The sequence below is a fragment of the Tamandua tetradactyla genome, chromosome 15 (assembly GCF_023851605.1).
Source record: "Tamandua tetradactyla isolate mTamTet1 chromosome 15, mTamTet1.pri, whole genome shotgun sequence".
Classification (NCBI taxonomy): domain Eukaryota; kingdom Metazoa; phylum Chordata; class Mammalia; order Pilosa; family Myrmecophagidae; genus Tamandua; species Tamandua tetradactyla.
The window spans coordinates 5,173,849-5,199,125 of record NC_135341.1 but is presented as its reverse complement, the minus strand read 5'-3'; the positions used below and the strand labels follow the sequence as shown (position 1 = coordinate 5,199,125).

General features: G+C 37.0%; 1 protein-coding gene across 1 annotated transcript in view; it reads left to right on the top strand.

The window, feature by feature from the left end:
* The window catches only part of CNTN4 (contactin 4), an 831,113-nt gene that overhangs the window by 647,044 nt on the left and 158,792 nt on the right, over positions 1 to 25,277 (top strand). The window contains exons 10-12 of the mRNA XM_077130352.1: positions 6,180 to 6,316; positions 8,266 to 8,395; positions 21,488 to 21,638. Coding sequence (XP_076986467.1) covers positions 6,180 to 6,316; positions 8,266 to 8,395; positions 21,488 to 21,638 — 418 coding nt within the window. The remainder of the gene's footprint in view (positions 1 to 6,179; positions 6,317 to 8,265; positions 8,396 to 21,487; positions 21,639 to 25,277) is intronic.

The window sequence follows — 25,277 nt, the reverse complement described above, 5'->3', positions numbered from 1 at the left end:
GCCAGGGAAGAAAAAGTCACATAAAGAAAAATTTAACGAAATGCAATTCAGGTCCCTCTCCCTCTCCACAGAAGGCAGAATGTAATTGTTACAATTGATAATCAAGGGTTATTGGTTAAATTTACTTATAGCAAGTTTTACTTACCTGAATTCTCTTTTCTGGAAGTTTCTATGATCATATAGAACATATAGAGCAATGATTCTCGAACATTTTCACCCCCCCAAATTTTTGACTATACCAAAGAGCTTTTGTTTGTGTGTTATATCTATCTGTCTGTCTGTCTGTCTATCTATATCTATATATCTACATCATACTCAAAATTACACTGAAATTCTAAAAATATTTAGATAATAATTTGTTTTTAAATGGCAGTAATACAACTAGTGTATAGCAACATAATAACAAATAACAACAAAATAAGAATATTAACCAGAGTCTTCCCCCCAAAAAATAAGACTTAATGAGAAAAGTGGCTTCTTTTATATATATATATAGGAATTTATTTAATGTCTAACTTAATAGAAGAAAGCAAGATTCTTGTTTCTGCTTCTGTATGCTATTTGTCATGGTATGTTGATTTAGTTGAATATATGAAGAAAATAGTCTCATGCAGATATGTATTTGGAAAAGGGAGGATTTCAGGGGCTCCCTGAAGGGTACTTGGGGACCCCCAGTGGTCCTTAGACAAAGCGTTTAAGAACAGTCCACGGGAGTACTCCCGTCACCGCTGGGCGGGTTAGACATGTTTTGAGAGCCTGTAAATAAAGTACAGACCTTGGACCAAGCAGGGCTATGTGTCCATCCTAACTTACTTAATCGGACCTTAATGTCTCCGAACCTCTTCTATAGAACAGGAATAGTTCCACTTATCTTCTGCATTGTCAGGAGGTTTTAAAATAATGCACATTAGGTGATGCTAATAAGGTGGCCTAAAATTAGCATCCATGTAATATTTGGGGCTGTAGGTGGATGGGAACAAGGGCAACCCAGTAAGAGCAAATTCAGAGAAATACTAGGGAGTCACTGAGTGGTGGATAAAAAAAGATAAAGAAATGCAGGTAGACTAGAGTAACAGCTCCTTTATCTGGCTAGAATTGGGCCGAGTGAACTATCTTAAGGTCTTTTTTTTTTATGAAAATATTGCTGAATTCCAACTGTTTATACCCCCATACTCATTTATAAAATTCTAAATTGACTGCAGACTTCTGGGTAGCAAAGAGAAAAACGTGTGCTTTTAGAAATTGATTAACAATAAATGAGTTAAACCAAATCATAAAGAAGCAATACAAATAATGACAAAATGCGGATGCTGTCTGTGCCCAAAGCTCTTACACCTTCAGGGAGACTGCAATTGGCAGATCAGAGAAGGCTTCCTGGAGGGGGTGGTACAGCAGAGGAAAGACTGGTTAGGGAAAGAAGAAGAGGGGGACATTCCATCTGAAAGGCAAGATGCTATGAACAAAGGCATGAAGGCAGGAACTAGCTTATTTGTATTTGAGGACAAAGATCCTTATTTGACAGGAGCTATGGGCTCACTGGGTATAGTCAGAAAGTTAGAGAATTAAGTGGGACCAGATGACAAAGGACTTTAAATATTAGGTGAAAGACATGAGGTAATGATAATGTTCTCTAAATTTATGTAACAATTACAGCATGCAAAGCACACTCACACATCTTATCCATTATCTCATTCACAGGTTATGTCCTACAATTAATTGTTTTATGTATTGAAGAATCCCTATTAATAGAAATATGCCTGCATTTAGTTGCTTGCTAGTGCCTTCCAATCCTTGGTTTTTACATTTTATCCAGAGTTTGTCATTATTATCTGAGAAAGGGTTGGCCTAATGACATCCTCTGTCATTGCCAAAAACAAAAGTGAGGTGTAACTTAGATAGAGATGAGGCAACCAAATAGAATAGTCTGAGTGAAGCAGAAATTAGCAGAAAAACCTGGAGAATATTGAATTCAGTTGATTCAAGAAGCAGTCTAAAGGTATAGCATATTCAAATAAGAAGCTCTCCCTCCCCTCAATTCAAAGGAGAACAGTTAAGCTTTCAATCTCCAGGCTTCTTCACAATAAGAGAAGATTTAGATGCTTTGGTTTAATAGTTTTCAAAGTGCATGTATGTTTAATCACCAAGTAATTTTTTTTATATGCAATTCTCAATATTTAAAACAAAGTGTGGCTGCTGTAGTTGAAGGAGGCACCTTCCAAGAATACTCACAGCTTTGTGGAACACATTTTGAAAACTCTTATTGGTATGAGAACTGGTGTTGTGTGGGGAGTGTATTTGAGCCTAAAATGAAGAGTGGTGTTGATCAGGGATGAACACAGTAGAAAGTTGGACCCTACCCCAGGAGGCAATGTGAATATTTCTTGTAATGCAGGTCCTTCCTTCAAATGATGTCTGTAAATTGGAAGTTTGGAGTTTAGGAAGACTGTAACAATAAATTAGAAAACTCTACGATCAGGTTGGAAAATGAATAATGCTATTACCAGTAAGGGAAAATTGGATTTGAGGTAAAAATACATATACATACTATATATAATATCTCAGTGATTCTGTCAATAGTATTAAAATCCCGGGCTGGAAATAAAGATTTGAGAAGCATCTATATGGTTTTTAAACTGAAACCAAGAATCTTCAGGCCCAAAAAGCTTTACTACAAGTAAAATACTTAAACAGTTTTTGTCAAATTTCTGCATTCCCTGGCAATGATTCATCATCTCCAAGATTTTGTAAGCGACCAGAAATAGTTTTGAATGGCAGCAGGTCATCTCTGTAAGAGTAATATAAATTGCTTTGGTCATCATACTGTTTCTTTTAGATTTTTTCATTTCAAGGTCTAAGGCCCAAAGTGGTGTTTCTTTCTGTTCAAAATTTCTGTTTTTTTGAAAAATTGGAGAGCCCTATACCTCTGAGAATTGTTTGACCCTCTGAGTTCAAATTACATCTGTCTGTAGTATAAATTATTATTAGATAAGAAGCTTGTATTGTTCCAGAGGCTCGAATACACAAACATCGATTTGGGTCATTTCTGGCAGTTACTGAACAAAAGATTGAAATAAAGAGATTGTTCCTCTATCCCAGAAGGTAACAGGGTTCCAGGGTCAAATCCCAGCACCAACATTTAACCTTATATTTGAATTTATAGCTTAAGAACAAGACTTAGAATGTCTGAGAGGAAGGATTTGTCTGTGTCAACCTTTGAAAAATATGAAAAACCAAAATGGGTGTTTTGGTTTTAAAAATGGGGGATCTAAATATATTACTAAATAAGGTATTTAGAGATAACATTCTTCTGAAATAATAGGACTCAGCCAACCTGTTCATTTAAACACGGAGTCATACAAGGCAGTACAGCCTAGATACTAAGCAATAAATACAATGTACCCATATGAATCATCAAAAAAAAGGAACAAGCTGTGTTTTCCATTGTGCATTAAACTGGACTGTTCGCTATCCAAGGACCTATCTTGGAGGTCCAAGGTGACCCAAAGGTGACACTTTGAAAAGATATGAAGAACAGTTCCCATCAAATAAAGGACAGTAGCAGATCTAGTAAAAAAGACTCACCCACTTAGAAGTAATTCATCCAACCTGAGTGAGCAGCAGCAGAAACCTTTACTGTGTGGGCCTTTGCCCTGCAGATCTGCAGCTGGCATGTTAAAAATAAAGACTTTCTACATGGGCCTATGTCTCATCCATTCTGAATCTCCATGGGCCCATATCCACATATTCACTTTAAGGGGAATATGTTTCTATCATTCCAGATTTGGTTTCTATGAATGAGTTTTCTTTTAAAAATAATGTATCTGATGATGTCTCACCATCATTAGTCATTGCTGCAATCTTGACCTACACAAATAACTGCCATAGGTATTCTTGACAGAAATGAGCCCTCAAGAGTGTTTAATTAGTTAGAACTTTGTAGGGTCTTTTAAAAACTCTCTCAAGGTCCTCCTGCCCACCCCTTCCCAATCTCCTTTTTTGAGATTTCACGATTTTGCTTCCATCTTGCTATATTTTTGAAAGAAAGCAACGAGCACGCCAAATTGTTACAGTTACTCTGTGACATTGAAATCTCTGTCTCCACACGCGGTTTTGATGTTTCCTTTCTGAATTTCAAGTTGACATTGCTCAAGTTACATTGACCCTTCCTTGTTTTTTAAGTCACTCTCTTTGAAAAGTTTGGCTTAATTGTGAACATTCCACATATAATTCAGTAGCTTTTCTTATTTGCTTTGTTTTCATGAACTTTGTAGGGGGTGAATATTCAGTGGATTGAATGTGAAATCAGGCAGACAACTGCCATTCGTTCTATCAGGATTGTACATGGAATTCCCCAAGCAGAGAACTGGAAAGACACCTACCTTTTGCACTCCCTTTGCATGAGCAGCGAGAATATTGAGAACAATGGCAGACTTGCAGCTCTTTCAAGGATGAGAGTTATAACCCTTCATTCCAGTTAATGCTTGTTGATGTTATTTCTCTTTTTTTTGAAGTCGACCCTTTTGGCTTCCTCGTATATGCAGCAATGCATTATTCCCCTCAATAAAGGATTTGTAGAATTGTGTCTTGCTCTTTGCAAGCATTAAATTGCTTATAGATGGAAAAGGGAAGAAGGAGCATCTATTCAGAGACCTAGAGACCTCTGCTGGTTAAATGACTTGCTGAGTGTTTCTTTTTAACAGTTTTGTTTATTATTGAGAAGGTAAGAAGTATAGCTTTGACTCAACACTAGTAATTTTCTTTGGAGTTAAATTACAGATAATTCAAAACCTCAATGAACAAAGATACTGAGGTCAAGATAGCAAAAGCCATGTTAATACTGAGTAGCCATCTTCTAATTAAATACTAATATGGACTCTGATTATTGGTTTTACATAGGTAGGCATTACCCTATAGAAAAGGCCTGGAGTAGATCGCATACCAGGATGATAGCTAGGGTTCTCTTCTGCTTGGACTTTGAGCTAAAAGTCTTCTACCTAAATATGTTTACCATCATAATTAACAGCATTATGAGTTGTTCTTTAGGCAAGGTTTGATATTTATGAAGACATTTTATGGAATGTGGATTTAACATTGTCTTTCTCTCCATTGAGAACAACAAGAAAAAAAGTGTCTTCAGTTGAAGGAAGAGAAATGTGGTATAATTTTGGTGCTGGTGATTTAGAGTAGGGCAGTGCGCAATATGGGAATTAAGTACTTCCTTGAGTTTCCTAAGAAGGATTAGATTGAAAAATCAGCACTTATTGAAAGATTTTGAGTCTTAGGGGCATATTCCTGTGAAGAACAGTCTATCAAGAGAAAATTAGGCAATAATAAACAATAGTGATAGTTTTGAAGGAGAAAGGAGTCACAAAAGTTGTCTCAATACATGTAAGAATAAAGTGTTGTAGATAGAGACACACTCAGCTGTTGTAAACAAAGACCCAAAAATACAGTGATATAAAAAAAAGTTTATTTCTCTCTTAAATAACTTTTCAAAGACAGGCAGGTGGGTCAAAGGCTGTTGTTCACAAGATCATGCAAGATGCAAGGCTGGCAGGTTAGCATTTCCTACCCTAGTTTCATAGCCTCCATCTCCCAGCCCAAAGACTGTTTCAATTATTACAGTTTTCCAGTCAGTGGAAAAGGGACAAGAAGAGTCCAGGGCAAGTTTCTTTAAGTATATATAACCTGGAATTTGCTCTTATCACTTTTGCACACATACCGTAGTATGAACTTAATCACAGGGTTACCTCTAGCTGTAAAGGAATCTGGAAAATGTGGTATGTAGCTGGGCCTACACAAGTCAGCCAAAAGTGTCAGATGGTGGGAGGGTGGGATTCCTCCTAGTAAAAATAGCAGAGGAAGATGAGATACTGGAGGGTGAGTAGAGGCACATTTTGTCCTACGGATAATGGCAGTTCCGGCAGTTCCATTCATTCTGCCTTTAGTGATTAAATGACCAGCAATAGGGACCAAAAAAATAAGGAGTTTCAGAATAGGGTGTAGGGTGAGATAACTTCTAAAAGCTGTCCCCAGACTTCTACCGAGACTTATAATTTGCATAACTTCTGGAAAAGATATTTTAATTATAAGCCCACTTTGCCCTTTGATTGTATATGATAAAAAAAATACTGAATGTCTGAGTGAATGCTTTTTCTTTGCTTTTTGAACTGTTATAGCTCAACCTAATTGGATTCAAAAAATAAATGATATCTCTGTGGCCATTGAAGAAAATGTCTTTTGGGAATGTAAAGCAAATGGAAGGCCCAAGCCTACGTACAGGTGGCTAAAAAATGGTGAACCATTGTTAACTCGGGTAAGCAAATTGATGATAATTGTGTCCTTGTATTGACTATAGTGTTTAATGTGTCCTTATTGCTATGGAAACAGGAAAATGGTGAGTTGTTTCAAAAATAGTATCAACCAAATGCCATTAATACTGAAAAAAACTGAAAGTGAATGCAGTTATAAATAGGAACATAAATTGTTTAGCCTCATACAGTTGAGCTTCTATACTAGACCTTTGGTCTTCACAGATCAGCATCTGTGGATTTATTATTGGAAGGTCTGGGTCATGTAATTTGGTAAGATACAGATTTGTGAGTGCTATGGGCAAGTGTGAGGCACTTGGAAAGTAAGTGACCCCTCAACATCCAAATTCCCATTGCAAGTGGTTCTGCTATTCTCTTCTATCCACGGTGACTTCCGGGCAACAGGGTGCAGTTAAGTTCACCATAAAAATACCCACTTTGCCTCAAACCTGTGGTAATGACAGATTTAAATGCAAGATAAATATCTTTATGCAACAGAAATAACAAAAACTGAAAGAGATGAGTGGGGCTGAAGTTATCAGCCTGCAGACCTGGAAGCAGGCAGTGGTAGCTGGGAGTTTAGGTATAAAAATGCTCAGTGGAGAGAGGGTATGGTATCCTTAAAGCATCCTTCCCATCTGTTGCCACAGGTTAGAGAAGCAGCAGGACGGCTGCCTGGCTTATAGGATGCTGTGGTGTAAGAGAGGTCGCAGATCCTGCATCACACCCCACGCTGGCTGAATGAGGGGAGGAATGGGGGGTGTTAGAGTGAAGGACAATTGTATCCAACTTATTACCCTTATTGTATCATCCTACTGAACTTCAAATGTTAACAGGAATTTAACATGTTCCTCAGGCCCAATTTGAGAGCCAGTTTTCTGTTCTCAGATTTCATCCCCAGTGGCCTGGCAAGGGATAGTGCTGCTCTAAGCTGTCGCATGACACACTTCCCAGGCATTAATGCGCACACCAAGGGAGAAAGGGGGTTTGCATCCCCCAGCCCCTTTGGCATACACCCCCTCCTTTCACTGCAAGGAGTCCTGCCATTCCCATGAGTCTCTCAATTGTAACAGCCAAACTCAAACAAATTGCTAGAATATAGGGACCCAAATAATTGGCAATTTCTCCCTTTACTTAATGAAAATGAACATGGATGCCCAGATTTGATCAAAATGTAAAAAGGGTCTACCCTGTTTAATTGCAACCCTACAGCAAGCAGAGTTTCTTTATATATTTTCTTTTTTAAAGAACAACCCTCCTGGGGAGGAGGAGATCCTTTTGGTATTTGTGGAAATTGATAACACAAGTTGCATATCCTCAGGTTGACAAATGAGAATGGTTTTCTGTTCCACACACTAACTTTGCTTTCTTCAGTTGGCTACCAACAGATGGTCCGAAGCTTAAATCTTGTTACTGACAGCAATAAAGTAAGGGAGCATTAAATTATTAATGCCTACATTTTTTTTAGTAAGCCTCAACCGATATTAAACATTTGCCACCGTTTCATCCGAGAAGATTACAATCCAGTTAACCTTCAAAATGTTGCCTGCTTATAATTTTAGGGCTTTCAATTAATTTAAACCAGTACATTTGGTTGTATTTTAGCTCCCAGTTAGCACAAAGACATAAAGGGGAAAAAAACATTTTAAATTTCAAATTCATTTACTTAGAGGGGATATTAATCTGAATGGTTTCACTATTAAATCAATGAGAACTCAAGAGAGTCCTACAATTTAAATTCCATTTACCAACTGATGTACCGGTTGTTCCATTTTTTTGCATCTGACCTGCCACAAATTTAGTTGACAGATAAATAGATCACAGTATGTAAATTGCTTATATGATGGCTATTTTCTTCCCATTTAAGCCCCATCAATATAACATGTAGCAATAGTGCCTTAAGGTCTCAGCTGTAGAAGGTCATTGTTTTTTTGTTCCTTTTCTGTTTTCACAGGATAGAATTCAAATTGAGCAAGGAACACTCAACATAACAATAGTGAACCTTTCAGATGCGGGCATGTATCAGTGTGTGGCAGAGAATAAACATGGAGTTATCTTTTCCAGTGCAGAGCTTAGTGTTATAGGTGAGTCTTTATAGAGGAAAAAAGAAGCAAAAAAAAAAAAGCCTTTTTAAATCACTAAACTAACCTATGGTTTGCCAAGCATAAATGTTCAATCTAAAAATAAAGGCGGGGGGGGGGGGGCAGAGGTAAAAAAATCTTTAAGCCAAAGATATTGATGGAGAAACAAGTAATGCACCTACAAGCAATAAGAAGAGACCACTTTCTAAATCAGCCTTTTCTGATGCTTACAATGGCTAGCACAGTTCCCTTGGCACTCATTTTTATTCCTCTATCGACCGCACTTCTAAATTGAGCAAAGTTTCTGAAATGCTTTGGAGTCTGCTGCTCTTGTTCTGATTTGGTATAAACTACAAAGTGAGAAAGGGCTGACTTGGTTTGGAAAGGTTCATTTGAACAGCTGCTGAAGTGAATCTTGTTCCTCCTTCACGTGTGAATTTCCCATGCTATCCACTATTGGTCCACAACTCCAGTCATATATTTCTTCTGGTGCCCACTCTCTCCCTCCTCTGCAACCACACTGACCCTTCTTTTCTCTGTCTTCACCACCTTCCGATCCTCCATTGGCACATACTGTTCCTTCTGCCTGGAATGCTTTTCCTTCCCCGTCTTCACTTCATCAACCCCCACCCATTCTCACTCTCTCGTTCAAATCCTTTGTTGCATCCTTGGAAATCTATCGCTGACCACGTTGGTCAACTCCTATTATAGATTTTTGTGCTGACCCTTCACCTCTCCTTCATAGTAGATGCTGTTGTTACACCTTAGTTTATTTGATTATTTTGTCCCCCCACTGTACTTATTTATTTATTTGAGTGGGGTGATTATTTTTTCCCCCACTGTACTTCAAGTTCCCCATGGCATCAAGGACTGTGTGGTTTATGTCATCATTTTCTCTCTCCACTTAATACAATATTGAAGCATGTAACAGGCACTGAATGAATAGTGAATGAATATTAAGAATGAATGAATGTGTTAGATGAATGAAGGAACTGAGCAACTGTTTAAAAATGAATTAATGAGTTAATAAGTAAATAATTCAAAGGATAAATTAAGTAAGTTGATGATTTGGGAGGCATTAAAAATAACTCTAGGCCTTCAACTCGCATATGTCCCAGAGAAAAGTCCTGACTCGGATTTCACATTTTGTCTGTTATTATAAGAAAAGAGGAAGTGATAATAAAAACACCAAAAAAAAATTCAAATGATTCCTGTACTGCCTCTATTTTAGAGCATCTGAGAACTTGTTCTCCTTGAAGATGACATAATAGAGATATTATGAAGAGGAGAAAAGTAGCAAACAAAGGAAACTGATTCACAGATGTCCTGTTAATTTGCCCAGTTTCACAGTTCCTAGTTTACCTTCTGCAAAGTACTTCTTAGTATCTACCCTGTAGAGCTTGCATGTATAAGTAGATGTTCCCAAACTGAATGCACTGCCATTGTGTGCAAGGTAAAAAAATAAATAGGAAGGACTTCCAAGATTGTTCTTCTCATTATGTTCTTTAGCTGGAACCAATGTCCCATCAAAGATGAAAATTTGTAAGAATGCCTGCAGCTGCAGCCTCTTCCAAATAGGCTTAGGAACAGATTTGTGCTTCTGGAATAAAAATTTCCTTGGCTTGGGTTGCTGTAACATGGTCTTTATGGAAGCCTAAAACACACACCTCCCACCTTATAAATGCTGCAACAGTAGTTCCATCCTCCTCCAGGATAAATACAATGGTTTCACTCTGCCCAATTTTGCCCTGATTATTGGTAATTGGAACTGATGGTTTTGGAGTACCATTCACCATAGTAGATTGCTTAGGATTTCCTCTGAAAGAAGAACAGCTTTTCAAAACTAAGAAGGTATTGCCTAATGAATGAATTGCATTGTCCTAAAACTCTCTAGATGAACGTTTGACAAATTTATAAGTCTGGGATCCTTTAATAATTTTAAAGATTTTATAGATCCCACTGTTAAAATAAGATTTGATGGTAACAGATGAGTACAATGGCATGAAAAGGGCTATTAAATGAGTTTATCTAGAACTTCTACACACATCTGAAATTACCAGAGTATGTGTGTGTATATATATATATTTATATATATAAAATCAGAGATGTGACATGTCTCTATATATATTTTTAGTAGTTTTATGGAGAACTGGGCAGGTAAAAGCAGCTCTTTGCACTGCCCTCCTCCCAACCCCAGGGTTCCTATCCTATGAGTTGGAATCACTGCTCAGAGGTTTATTTCAGATATTTTCCAAGTGGAACTGTCTAATATCAAATTCAGAGGTTTATTTCAAATATTTTCCATTTTTTTCCAACTGTCTAAAATCAACTGAATTCTTCATCTAAGTCTTTAAAGTAACTGTCTTAAATCGCTTAAAGATAGCGAGAAAAATCAGTGAAAATAAGAGGAAAATGCCTGAAAAGTTACTTAACTGCTCTGATCCCAACCCATGTTTACCATTAGAGCATATCAATAACAATATGGGCCAAACAAGTGGTAAAAATAGTAAAATTTTTGCAGGAGACCTGGGTTCAATTCCTGGACCATGCAACCCAAAAAAAAAAAGTAAGGTTTCCAGGAATTCTGGAAAGGGAGTTTGACTAATGGACTGAGCTGGTCAGGTGAGCCTTGAATAATAACTTAGATTTGGAAAGACAGAAAAGAGGACCAAGAATATTCCAGAGCAGAGTAAAATGGCTGAACAAAGGCTCAAAATTAAGAAATACAAAGAATAGTTTCCAATACATAGAGAATTCTTTTTTTTTTCAGAAATTTTTATTTGAATGCATAAAGCATGTACAGGCAGAGTCTGAACTTATAAGTGAATGATGGAAAAATTAGTTAAGCACCAGTTTTAGAGAACCTTGAATGACAAACCTAGAATTTCCCTCCTTACTATTCCACTTTCCCTTCCAAAGAAATCATGTTAATATTTAACCCAAATGAATTGAAAGACAGTTAAGTGTTAAGTGAGTAAATCCCTAGAGTCCATCTTAAGTGAATAAGGGAGAAGATATCTGACTATTTAAAAATAAACAAATTAATATTGGTTAACTTATGTAAGATACAATATGAATGTATTCCACAAGTCATTTGTTTCTTGTCAGGCAGTATTAATTTGACTTATGTGGGCCAACAAACTTATTTTTTATTACCTGTGTAAGTCAGAATCATGGTAGAGTTTAATTGGACAAAGAAACAAAGTGAAAACAAGATACTTTGCTATAAGGAAGGAAAAAATGGTGTGTATGTCCTTGTTATTGATCACATATCAGGATCCTCGAATGTTATAGAGGAGATTCCCTTTAAAGCTAGGCAATAACACTGAAGTCATGAATAAGAGATGGTGAGGAAGCACATGTTTAATAAGCTTTTCCCTTGCTCTTATTTTATGTGTTCTGTCTGGGTATTTAATGTGTATGCAACATATCTATATTTAATGGACTAAAACTGCTAAATAATTAACCTAGGTGCTGGGTGATTTACTCACTGTATGAGTGAATTCCGTTGAGAGACTTTTACCTTGAGGTCAGTATATTAGAGCAGGGCCGGTCATGAGTGCGTCAAATAGAAACATCCCTGTTTGTGACCAACCTATTAGAATTGAAAGTTTATTATTCCCAAAGGCTACTATTCCCAGACCTTCCCTCCTATATTAACCTCTATCGTGGATGAGGTTTACTTTTGTGGTGTAACTACTAGGAACCAACCTCCCTGGGTGTTCTCTTGGTGATAAACCTAATCCCATGCCTTCCCTCCCATGCATGAAAGTTTGCTGGATATGGAGTGAATAGAGTCTGGTAACCACAGGCAATCTTGAATCTCCTATAAATCATATAAAATATAGATTAGTTATCTGGCAAAATATATGCTAATTTATGGGCAAAAAATATATAACTTTACTAATGCAAGTATTTCTATTCATGCTTATTATTTGTATCTAGTTAGAGAAATTAACATATTGATGACTAGAACTGCTGATTGAATTACCAAACCTGAAAATTTCTATGATGCTTCATACAGAATGCATATGTCATGAAACTTAACCACAGGATAAAGGTAGAGATTATCTGAGATCAGGTTTCCCAAAAACAGAGCCAAAGACAAGGATTCAGGTACTTGTGATTCAAGAAGGGTATTCTCCCTGAAAGAGAAAGCAGGAAAGGAAGGGGAAAGGAGCTGAGCAAGGTCAAGCTCTCAGGTAGAGTCTTGCTTAGGTCTTATCCTGGAGAGGGAATTCTGGAGTATAAATTGCACCTCAGAGCTATTCTCACCTTGAGGTAAGGAGGCTGCCCTGTATCCATTGCTTAAACCACCCTGTGGGGTAGTAGCTGTAGAGATTGGGGAGATGGGCATAACCATGTAAGGTCAGAGAAGAGAGCAGCTGTAAGTAGTAAGCCATCAACACTAGTGGCACTCATGGCAGTTGGGGCCAAAAGAGGGAATCTGAGTGGGTGTACTAACAGAATTCTCTACATAGGACAGGTACCTGTGACTAGGCCAAGATTTTTGATTGCTTTGTCCAGTTTAACTGGATCATAATCCAGTTGGGTAGTAAAAGTGGTTTGCTACAGAGTATCATTGGTTTGGAAATGGGATGAGCTATGTACCTAAAAGTAATGGGTATCTGCCTAATGGTTTGTTGAATATAATTTGATTTTGTCAGGACTGTCTAATGGAGCAGAAGCAGCTTCTGCTCTGAAAAAATTCTGTCTCATGGTTCAGTATCATGAGGATTTGCCTGGCTTACTTGGCTGAGGACATTTGACCCTGGCAGGGCACTCAAATGCCATCAAATAACTGATAGTTTGATTAAAATGAGGTGTAGGCTTGAGCAATTATCTGGTTAATTTGGCATTTACCCAGATGATTGGTTTCCAAATCTGAAAAGCATTAAGTCTAGACCAAAAGTTATTTCTTCACAAATGCCCATCTACGTCTAAGACTGATTTTTCAACTGCCTTCTTGAGCCACATTACAAAATAATCAAATGTGTTGAGTGTGATCAGCATACAGAGAAGGACAAATACCTTTCATACCCAAATATAACCATGAGGCAGGAGCTTTATCTGAAAGCATCATAAGAGGGAAGCTGTGGACCAATTACTGGACTTGAGTCAAAAGACTTATATTCAGATTTGAGATCTTTAACAAGTTCCTGAGCCTTTTTTGCCTCTGAAATGAAGATGTTGCTACTTCTTTTTTTGTGAAGATTTAAAAAGCTCACATATGAAAGCCTTTTGTACACTTAAAAGTGTTTCTAGCAATATAAAGGTTTTTGCTCTTTTTAGCTAGTATCCATACCGACAACTAATAGCAACTCCCATTTCCATACTATCAACATCGCAACCAAGCTTTATCATTTCTGATGTGATCTCACCCCATCCAGGTCCATTGGGCACGTCCTTACCAGCATCACTTAAACTTTTTACTCCCCTCTCAAAAACCAGATAGGGTAAAAAAAAAAAAAAAAAAAAAAAAAAAAAAAATCTGGGCCAATTTGGTCCTCCTTAAACATGAATAAAACATTTTTCTAACCACGTCCTACGTGAACTCTCTGCTCTTCTCAGACTGGTTTTCTAGCCATGACCTTCAGACCCTAGCACATTCCTCCTATGGAGCCTTTGCTGTCCTGGATTTATCTCTTCTGCCTGCTTTTCTGAATCCTTTCCGTACTTCAACATACAGGCCAGGTCCTGCCTCTTCTGCTCCCCCAGCTTTTCTTAAAATTGCATTTTGGTAAAATATGTAACATGAACTTTCCCATTTTAGTCGTTTTTCAAGTACAACTCAGTGGCATTAATTACATTCTCACTGTGTTAAAACTGTCATTACTATCATATACAAAATTTTTTCTTCAACCCAAATAGAAACTCGGTACCCATTTAGCAATCACTCCCCATTTTCTCCTCCTTCCAGCCCCTGATAAACTCTAATCTACTTTCTGTCTCTATGAATTTGCTGATTTATGTATTTCATGTAAATGAAATCATGCAATATTTATCCTTTTGTGTCTGGTTTCTTTCATTCAGCATAATGTTTCAAAGGTTTATCCATGTTGTGGCATGTATCAGAATTTCAGTCCTCTTGATGACTGGTCTGTTGGTATAACTAAGTGTTTAGTCTATTAATCTACTCCCGTTGTTCTGACAGTATCCAGGAGTACATGAACCTAGTACTCGCAAGAGGCTCTATCAGTCCTTTGAGGTAATTTCCACCGAAAATAGAGCATCTGCACCAATAACATTACAACTTTGTACATTTCCAACTTGAGCAGACAATAACGCTTCCAGAATACTGAAGGAATTCATCTATACTTGGTATTAGGCAGGTTCCTTTTAAAAAGCCCTTTGAGTATGGATGAAAATGACCATAGTACAAAGTCAAAATATGTGTTCTTTTTTCTTGAACAACTGTTTTTTGCTGCCTTATTGAAGCACAGTCTTAAGTGTCTTGTTTGCTTTGTTTTGTTTGGAGTGCCAGTTGAACATTTACCATCATAGCAGGACAGGGTGTTTATGAGTATGAATGCCCCAGACTGTTTTTCTAGGGTAACTCTGCTTCATTAGGCTGAGATCCCCAACTCCAGAGAGGGTAGAGTGTACGGTATACATGCCACAGAGTTAAGAAGCCAGTTATAACCCCACTTGGAGGGAAAGACGGCAAAGCATCACGAGAAGGAGATTTCCTATTCTGAACTGACTTCCGGGGTTCTCCCCTTCAATGTACATTCATTCAACAAATATTGATTAGACATTTACTTTGGGCCAAACACTGTGCTAGGTCCAAGGGATTTACAGATCAGTGTTACTTTCAAGGCACTGATGGTCTAATAATAGTTAATATAAGAGCTAGGTAAGCACTGAGATTTTGGGATTCTCATTATCACAGTCTAGTGACTCTCCTCTTTTCATATTAGCAAACATTTCTACCTCATAACAAAGGTACTAATTGCCAAATATGGCATTGCAATAACATACCCTAATTGCTTTACCAGGGACTTGAATTTGTATGAGGGTTGGGGGCACTGTGCCAAATAAAATGAAATGTCTCTAATTTGGACTGATGTGAGGTCAATGTGATCATAGATTCGAGAATAGCTCAAAGAAAGTTAACTAGGGTTTGGCAGCACAAGCCATATTTAAAGAATTATATGTGAATAATTTTAATAAACATGTTAATTATTGTAAAAGAAATTTTCTTAAAATGGCTGTAAAAAGTTTTTCTGAGAATAGGAAAAAAGTTTCATGTTTACAAAATTAATTTTTGTTTTTTCAGTCCTTTCATAAAAAGAATAAAGTCCATGCCTGTTTATACTCACTGGCAAAGAATAGAATGAAAATCCTGAAATCATTTCTGTGCCCAGAAGTATTTCTCAGTTGTAATGCCTGAAATGCTAACATAAAGATATATTTCTCATTCATACCGGGAAATACTACTCAGCAATAAAATGATACAAGCATTCGATATATACAATAACTTGGATGGCTCTCGAGACCATTATGCTAACTGAAAAAAGGCCAGTTCCCAAAGGCCACATACCTTATGATCCCGTATTTAAAGAGGTGGAAAACGTATCAGTGGTTTCCAGGAGTTAAAGAGAGTAGTGGGTGTGACCAGTGAAACGGTGGGTGTGGCTGCAAAAGGGTGGCAGAAGGGCTATTCCTGTATCCTGACTTCAGTGGTAGTTATACCAACCTACACATGCGATAAAGATGAAGTAAAAAAAGGGGGGGGGGGGGGGGGGGGGGGGGGGGGGGGGGCCTATACACACACTTGTATCAATACCAATTTCCTTGTTTGGATGGTGTACTATAGTTATAGAAGATAAAACCACTGGGGGAAATGTGGTGAGGAATATGAGGCCCTGAACTGTCTTTGCAAATTTCCTATGAATCTGTATCATTTTCAAAATAGAAGTTGTTTTTAAGAAAAAAAACGTAATTCCCTCACTTTATTTTTTTTTTAGTATAAAAGCCCCTAATAATGGTAGTGGCGGTGCTGGCAATAGTGGAAAAACAGTAGGAGGGCAGATCGGAAGTGCTTACAGAATCAGTGCTGTGCTAAGTACTTTATGTATGCAATATATGTATTATTTAGTCTTCACAACAATCTTCTGTCTATAAATATTATTTCTGTTTTATAATAAGTTGTCTAAAGGAATAGGAGCCTACAAACATTAGAGCTACCATGATGGGAGGTTATCACAGCCCCATGGAAGCAGGGCATTTGGTGAATTAAACCAAAACAAGCAGGGCTAGGATATAGAGATGCTGGAAGGGATACATCATGCTGATATTAGAATAGAAATATCTGCTACAGATTATTTTGAGAGTCGTCTTGTGAATATCAGCTCTGATCAGAGAGGGCTGATTCCTGATAAGTCATTCAGGAAAAATAGACATTGAAAGAATGTATTTTTGTTGTGTTGTAGCCAATCTTCTGGATATCTGATCTACCCATCAGGTCAGGATAAATTTGGGGTTTTGTTATCTGCTGCTAGCATTATCTCTTCAGTGATGGAAAAGTTTGAGTGAGTGCATTCACTCTAGGTTTATTTTTATGGAATGATGAGTTTATAGTTAAAGATAATAGATAAAGGTTAAAATAATATGAGATCCTGAACTTCTAAAGGGGCCAACCTTAATAGTCTCCGTCAATGTTCCCAGTGGTATGTCTGCAGACCAACTGTGAATAGAACTGGCACTTATAATTATCCTTCCCCCTTCAATAATAAATGGAAATATCACAGCCAGATATTTCCCAAATGGGACTGCAGCTGCATACCTGGTTAAGGAGTTATCATTCCTGTTCTCTGTCTCGAGAAATGATACTAAGGCACAGAACTTTTGCTTTCAAGGGTTCTGTGTTAGCCACTTAAAATACCGTTGACACGTGACTGCCTGTCATTTAATTAAGTAAAAGCAAACATTTGAGAACTGCATAGATGGCTTCTCTCATCCAGATGCTTCTCATAGATAATGTAATGTTTATGTAGTAAAGATCATTGATGAGTGTTTTGGTTTGCTAAAGCTGCTGAAATGCAATATACCCAAAATGGATTGGCTTTTACAAACGGGATTTATTAGGTTAAAAGTTTAACCAGTTCTAAGGCCAGGAAAATGTCCTAATTGAGGCATCAACAAGAGGATACCATCACTCAAGAAAGGCTGATCATGTCCAGCGTTTCTTTATCACAAGGGAAGGCGCAGGGCAACATTTTGATGTCCTTCTCTCCTGACTTCTGGTATCAAACGGCTCTCTCAGCTACTGACTCCAGTGGCTTTCACTCTAAGCATCTATAGTTCCTTACTTAGGCTCTCCAGGGCAGACTCTGGGTTTCCTCTCTTAGCGCTTCATCTCCAAACATCTCTCTTGGTTTCATCTCTCTCGCTCTCTGTCTTGACTTTCTGCTCTCTGCTCTCTTTCTGTTTTCTGCTTTTTATTCTCTTCATACAGGGCTCCAGTAAAAGGATTTACCCCCCGACCCCCTTGAATGGACAGGGTCACGTTTCCATCTAATCAAAAATGTCCCACCCACAAACAGATAGGTTGCATTACTTTGAAAGCTATCTAATCAAAGTTCTCACCCTACAATAAATCTTCCCCCATAAGATTGGATTAAGATTTTTAAAACATGGCTTTTCTGGAATACGTAGCAATTGCAAACCAGCACAATGAGCAATAAGGAGTTGCATTTCTTACATGGCAGAGGTCCTAAAGCATCAGTAATTCCAATAGTGAGGGAGCCGTGCCCTCTGGTAGTGGACAAGGCTAATATTAGATTTAGCAGATGAGCATCTCCATGAATCTGAGTTAGTCACCATGTCAAGTAGGAAATTTGATAATGGTCTCATCTTTTCTGAACTATTAGGAAACCACTGAAATTTCACCATGAGTACGTACTGTTTTTTTAAGTGCCAGTAAAGATTAGGTTTTAATAATGCCTTTTGGGGACCTTACCATTAACTTTTAAAACCTCATTTTCTGTGAATTTCAAATTGAACAGATCTCTTTTGCTCAAATCTCATTGTCTCTCCTGGGCAAATGTCTGGGAATCAAAATAAATATAAGGTACAGGTAGGATAGAGCACCATTCCCTAAGCTCCAGAGCATCCCAGATGTAAAAGAGGGTCACAAAATAGCAAAGTGTTAAGAATTAACCCATTAATGGGTCAAGTATTCAAAGAATGGTGGAGGTCTAGAATTTTCCCCTTAAAAGCACTGCTGCTTATTGAGGCAACTGCCAGATTTGCAGAGTTAGATGACACCAGAGGCAAATTAAATATACTGTGCTTTGAGTAAACAAAGGAAAGAGATTTGAATTTATAATTCCATTTTGATTAGTGAAAGATATTCAAAGCCAGTATTATCTCTTGGATATCTAAAAGGTACTATGTGCATAAATAGTACATTAAAAATGCCTTTGAAACTGCTATTTCAAATCCAGTAAAGGCAATATCTAGTTTTTGACAAATAAACCCATGTGTTGTGCACAGTTTGATTTATACAAACTCATTTCAAATGCAGCTAAAGAATTCCTCCTGAATGGATGAAAAATATCTGCCTAAAGTGATAAAACATACGTTGGTAGAAAGATATAGTTTTAAGAAGGAAATTTTATGATACAGGTTTGTAACTCTATTTCATAAAATTCACTTTATAAAACTACTACAATACTTTTGTTTTGCATCAAAGCATCAATTTGAGGGCTTACCTAAGATGAGAATGAGTCTGTTCTGCACATTTGAGCACATTTCTGTGGCTCAAATTGGCTTATGTGCATAAGATTGGTAAATGCCATTATAACATAGATGTTGGATAAATTCATGTATTTCTCTAAGTAGCAGCAACCAAACACGAAGCACACGGGCATAGATGAACATAGCTGGCCAAGGAAAACAAGCATACTGCACACAACTCTCATTCATCCCACATCTTCCTCTTGAATCAGTTTGGCCATGTGCTCTAACACAGCAGTGCTTGCTATATAGCTCTGCTCAATCTTTCTGCATTTTGCACTTGTTCACTTGATTAGCAGTCTCAACTCTTCTTTCTTCCCCCTTCTATCGAGTACGTACTTCATGCATGTACATACACACAGTGAAGTCCTGTATTTTTTTTTAGTATTTAGTATTTATCAGAAATTTAACTTGGTGTTATAATTCATGTTAATACATCTACTAGAATTGCTATTGTTTTGTTTAGTGTTCTGGTTATATAAATGTTGTGTAGGTCTGCCCTGACTCTATATTTTTCATACATTCTGTAATTTTTATTCTATGATTTTGCAGATCATAATAGAACTCATCATGTTACCATGTCAGAAACATTTGTATATGCACTATACTTATTAATTATACTGATCCTTATAGAATTACTCTCTGAATTATGGACTTCCCTCATGAGTTGAAGGTACACAGACCGAGGTATTAATTGCCTAAATAGATTCATTGTTTAGTTCCATCTTCATGTGGTAAAGCCAGCCCTGTGTGAACATTGCACTACCCTATTAAAAAGTAACCTTTCCGTCTTTATTTCTTTCTAGACGATTACTGAAAATATTTCCACAATATTTTCACACTTCATAAAGATTTAACTTGCCTCTACTGAAGCTTTTTTATTTTTTAAAGTCATTAGCATGTAGTTTGGATATTAAGAACTTGCCCTCTGTCCTAGTTTGCTAGCTGCCGGAATGCAGTATATCAGAAACAGAATGGCTTTTAAAAAGGGGAATTTAATAAGTTGCTAGTTTACAGTTCTAAGGCCAAGATAATGTCCCAGTTAAAGCAAGTCTATAGAAATGTCCAATCAAAGGTATCCAGGGAATGATACTTTGGTTCAAGAAGGCTGACAAAGTTCAGGGTTTCTCTCTCAAAGGAGAAGGCACATAGCAAACACAGTCACAGTTTCTCTCTCAGCTGGAAGGACACATGGCAAGCAAGGCATCAACTACTAACTTTCTCTCCTGGCTTCCTGTTTCATGAAGCTCCCTGGAGGTGTTTTCCTTCTTCATTTCCAAAGGTCACTGGCTTGTGGGCTCTCTGCTTCTCGTGGCTATGTCGTTCTTCTCTGCTGTCTCTGAATCTCCCATTCTCCAAAATGTTTCCTCTTTTACAAACTCCAGTAAACCAATCAAGACCCACCCAAATGGGTGGAGACATTTCATCACCTAATCCAGTTTAACAACCACTCTTAACATCATCCAGGGAGATGATCTGATTACAGTTTCAAACATACAGTATTGAATAGGGATTATTCTACCTTTATGAAATGGGATTTTGATTAAAACATGGCTTTTCTAGGGTCCATACATCCTTTCAAACCAACACACCTCAGTCACACCTCCTCCTCAATTAAGTAATTTATAGTTTGTATTTTAATTCCACATTCAACATGGTTCAAAATCTTAGGTCCCATCAGGTCAAACTGAAGGGAGTCAGAGATTTTAAATATGATAAAATTAAGATTCCAAGAGATGAATCCATCCATTCCAAATCACTTCTCACAACAGACCTTGGAACATGTTCATTCCATTAACTCTCATTGACTCTGAAGAATAGAGATATATTCCAGAAAGGCATAATTTGTTTTGGAGTTGTGTGCAGAGTGCTATGGGAACAGAGCAGAAGCAGTGACTATTATACCTCAAAGAGGCAATGCTTTATCCTACACAGTCAGAAAAATGCCTTATGATTTTCTTGTTTTGTCTTTTCCTTATCTTTCTCTGAATTTTGTAATTTTTTTCTTCACTGAAACAAGAACTTTTAAAAAAGACATCTTAAATGGGGCGGTGGAAATGTTATATATCTTGATCTTGGTGGTAGCTACATGGGAGTAAACATGCCACATTTACCATGCTGTATACTTACAACTGGTGTATTTTACCACCTGCAAGTTACAACTCAATTTTTAAAGACTCCATCAAAAGTTAGTGTCACTCACTTTACTTTAGAAGAAATTTAGTCCCTTCCCTCTGAATGTCCACATTCACAGTAAGTGCATTACAGAAAGAAAAAAAGGTCAAAGAGTGATCAAATGGAGCTTTTTTTTCCTTACATGATAATCATTTTATTTTCTATATTTTCTTTCAGCTGTGGGTCCAGATTTTTCAAGAACCCTCTTAAAAAAGGTAACCCTTGTCAAAGTGGGAGGTGAAGTTGTCATTGAATGTAAGCCAAAAGCTTCCCCAAAGCCTACCTATACCTGGAAGAAAGGAAGAGACACATTAAGAGAAAATGAAAGGTAATATCTTGAAATATTTTTAGTATTTGGCTAGCCTGTGATAATTGGTTGGCCTTCTATGAATAGTTCTAGAGGGAAGAATTTACTGTCTTCTGTTTGTGGATTAAATGACCACTGGGAGGGAATGTTAATCAACGAACTGAAGCTTTGGAGGGGGGTGGTAAATAAATTGATCTTTATAATCCTTCTCAATACTTGGTTTCTACAAGGCCCTTCCTGCAAAGATAGATTGTATGATCCCTGTTGAAAACTGGCAGAGCTGCCAAAGGTGAACTGTTAGATATATCTTCCTTAATTTAAATCTAAAATTTCCTTGTAAATTTTCCTACTTTTCTCCATCCTACCTCCTATTTGCATACCCAAATTAGTCCAGTTCTTCTTTGCTATGACAACCTTTCAAGTATTTGGCAATGGTTTTTATATCACCTCTTAATCTATCCTTTTTAAGGCTAGATATCTCTAATTCCATAAGTCATACTACATATAGCATGGTTTTTATTTCAATTGTGTCTTTTGGAAACAACACGTTCTATTCTTCTTCTACCCAAACTCTATAATGTGTTTCCTATTATAGATGCATTACATTTAGAATGCATGTTGTGTCTACAATATATATGGGTTGTTTGGGGTTTTACATCCAATTGCACCAAATAGTAGGCATCTCAAAGATCTTTCTTGGCTGTCACCTCCGTAAAACATCCCCCACCCCTTTCTGTAATCTATTCAATTTGTTGGAAAATGACAACTATACAGGACTCTATGTTTATCACCCATTAGATAGCATTTACCAGCTGTATACATAATGATTTTTAATTGATGCTAAAGGTCAAGTACTCAAGGATGCAATAGAGAAACCTTTTTAAATTGCGTGTGCATTTATCATTTACACCTGTACTCCTTGGATTTGCATGTGCAAATTAGATCATTGCCCTGATGATGTTGTCCTTATTAATCATTTTTGCAAACAAACCTGATATGGTTTATAAATAGTATATTCACATGTGTTAAATTCATAATACACATTCCTTTCTGGTTTCTGACATATCAAGAAAACATTATTGGTTACTGAATATTGGCATGACATTCAAATCTGGAGCCAAACCTGGAGGACGAGAGCACAATTTCTTATTTTGCAGCCTTAAACATCAAGTTCATTCCCTGTTGTAGCTCAGTGTTTCCCAAAATGTGGTTTATAACATTACTTTTAATAATTATATATTTACTTTGATGCATATTATATATAATTAGAATGTAACCTGTACATACCACATGCATTACTTAGAAAAGTCTACATGGAAATTTAATTTAAATGTAATTTGAATTAAAATATTAAGTAAATAATTATATGAGTAATAGACATGTAAAAAACCATGAATGATTGAAGTTAGAGTATCATTGTCGATCAATCAGGATAAGCTAAATTGTGCTACTCTATGAATAGCAACCTGCAGAACTCAGTGGCTTGAAACAGCAAAAAGCTATTTCTCCTTTACACTGCATGCCCGTCAGGGGTCATGTAACACTGGTAAGCATGTAGAGCAAGTGCTACAAACTGTCATTTTTCTCCCACTGGAGCCCAGGCTGTTGGAGCAGCCTTCTCTGAAACACTGCCATGGCAGAAGGAAAAGAGTGCTGCCCAACATGCACACTGGCTCTTAAAGCTGCCCAGTGGGGGCTTACTTCACTTTCAGTCAGGTTCCGTGGGTCTAAACAAGTCAGGTGGCCATGCTCAAATTCACAGCAGCGGCCTGTGATCTGACTATGTGCCTAGGAAAAGAAAGGCAGCCTGGTGTTTATGAACAGTGTAAGGACTGTCAACCACTGCTTTAGATGACCTACTGTTACAAGGTGATTTAACTACCTTTTGGAAAATAGTGTATCAGTCTCAAGAATTCTTTTTGATAAGTTAATTTGGTTGATTATTTCTACCACTTGACTTACTACAATGCTTGTCTTTATCCGGTTTTCTTCTTTCTAGTCCCAATCTAATTAGTAGAGTTTAAATGTTGCGTCAACATTTCTTTGGCAGTAAAGATATATTTAAACTGAGGAATCTCCCCATCATTACCCTGCTTCCCACTTTTTATCAGCCCCACCTCCAGTGTCACCAGGCATTCCCCAAACTATCGATATTAGCACTTTATTCTCCACATGGGTGCTGTGTTCTCACATCTCCACTCCTCCCTTCAACTTCACTCAGCTTGTATTAGGCAGAGAGACAAATTTTAGCAGTGTAAGTGTATTCAACAGGAGGCCAGGAGTGGTATAAAAGGGGGTAGGGCTTTAGTGTATGCCCCAGCCAATGAAGACCTCTCTTCTAAAGTCTGTTATACGGCTGCCATATAGAAATGCACATCCGGTGCCTCCTGATTTTCTCACTTTTCAAGAAAAATTAGAAATCTGGACTTTTATGCAAATTCTCTTGGTATTTAAATGCCCGAAACATTTTTTTTTTAATTCTAGTATAATATAGGCCCCGTAAAATCTATCCATTAGTCAGTGTTCTCCACGGGCCGCTGGATTTTAACTTCTGAGAAAAGCAATAGCTCAACTGAACTTCTTATAATTTCTAAAAAGGGGGTAAATAGGAAAGATATTACTATTGTTTCCATAGTAGCAGAGAAGAAATTCTGCCATTTTTCTCTTTTCTCCTTTTTTCTGTAAAGAAGAACGAAAATTTAAGTGAATGAGTGAGCAAGAGTAAGCAGTGAATGAAAATTTTTAGAAACACTGTTTTAGGAAAAAAATGACCTGGTAGAGACACAAAAGATAAAATTCTGTGAGTACAACCCATTGCTGAGTGGTAGTTTCTAATGTACTACCTTGTTAACCTAAACTCTCTTTTGAGATAGGGTTGGGAGCGGGTCTCAAGAACAAACAACAAGTGAAAAGATGGCTTGAGGGAAAAGAAAGTGTTTGTTTGCAAAATAAATTTTTTTAATTAAAAACAGAAAGACAAGTCTTTATCCTTTGACTAAAAAATGTACTAATCTTTTAAGTAGAAGACATTGGTATAAAATACTATGAAACAAAACTTCATGAACATGCACCACTTTTTATTAATGATTTCCCTGGATTTGTACACCTTGAAAGACTTTGACAGACTCTGTTAAGTCATATTAATTCCAGTTTTAATTAATCAACTACCTACAAATGAGTTTACAGTAAAACTATAGGAAGTAACATTGAAAACATTTTTTAATTTTTAACTTATTTAATTATTGATAATATAGTAGTAATATTGGTGTATATAGATGAGAAATACTGGTTTGATGTTATATTAACCTTTTCTAAATATGTATAAATAATTGTATTTTGGTTTCCATTTCTGTTAGAAATTTAAAGCGTAGTCACACTAGCCTTATTTATACTCAAATAAGCATCTAAGTGAAAGATGAAAAACCTAAACTGTCTTGTAGCTTATTAAATAGTTTTTGTATAGGCAGCAAATACATGTACATAAAACTTTTATTTTTTTCTTGTACTTTTATCCAGCAATCTAAGCATAGGCAATCTCAGACATATAAAACAGGAAGGCCTAGTGCAAAGCCCAAGCAACCCCGTGCTCACTCTTTTCCAACTTCTCATAACAGTTCCAGGATAGATTCTCATCAATCAAATAAGCCTGCCGTGGTCAAT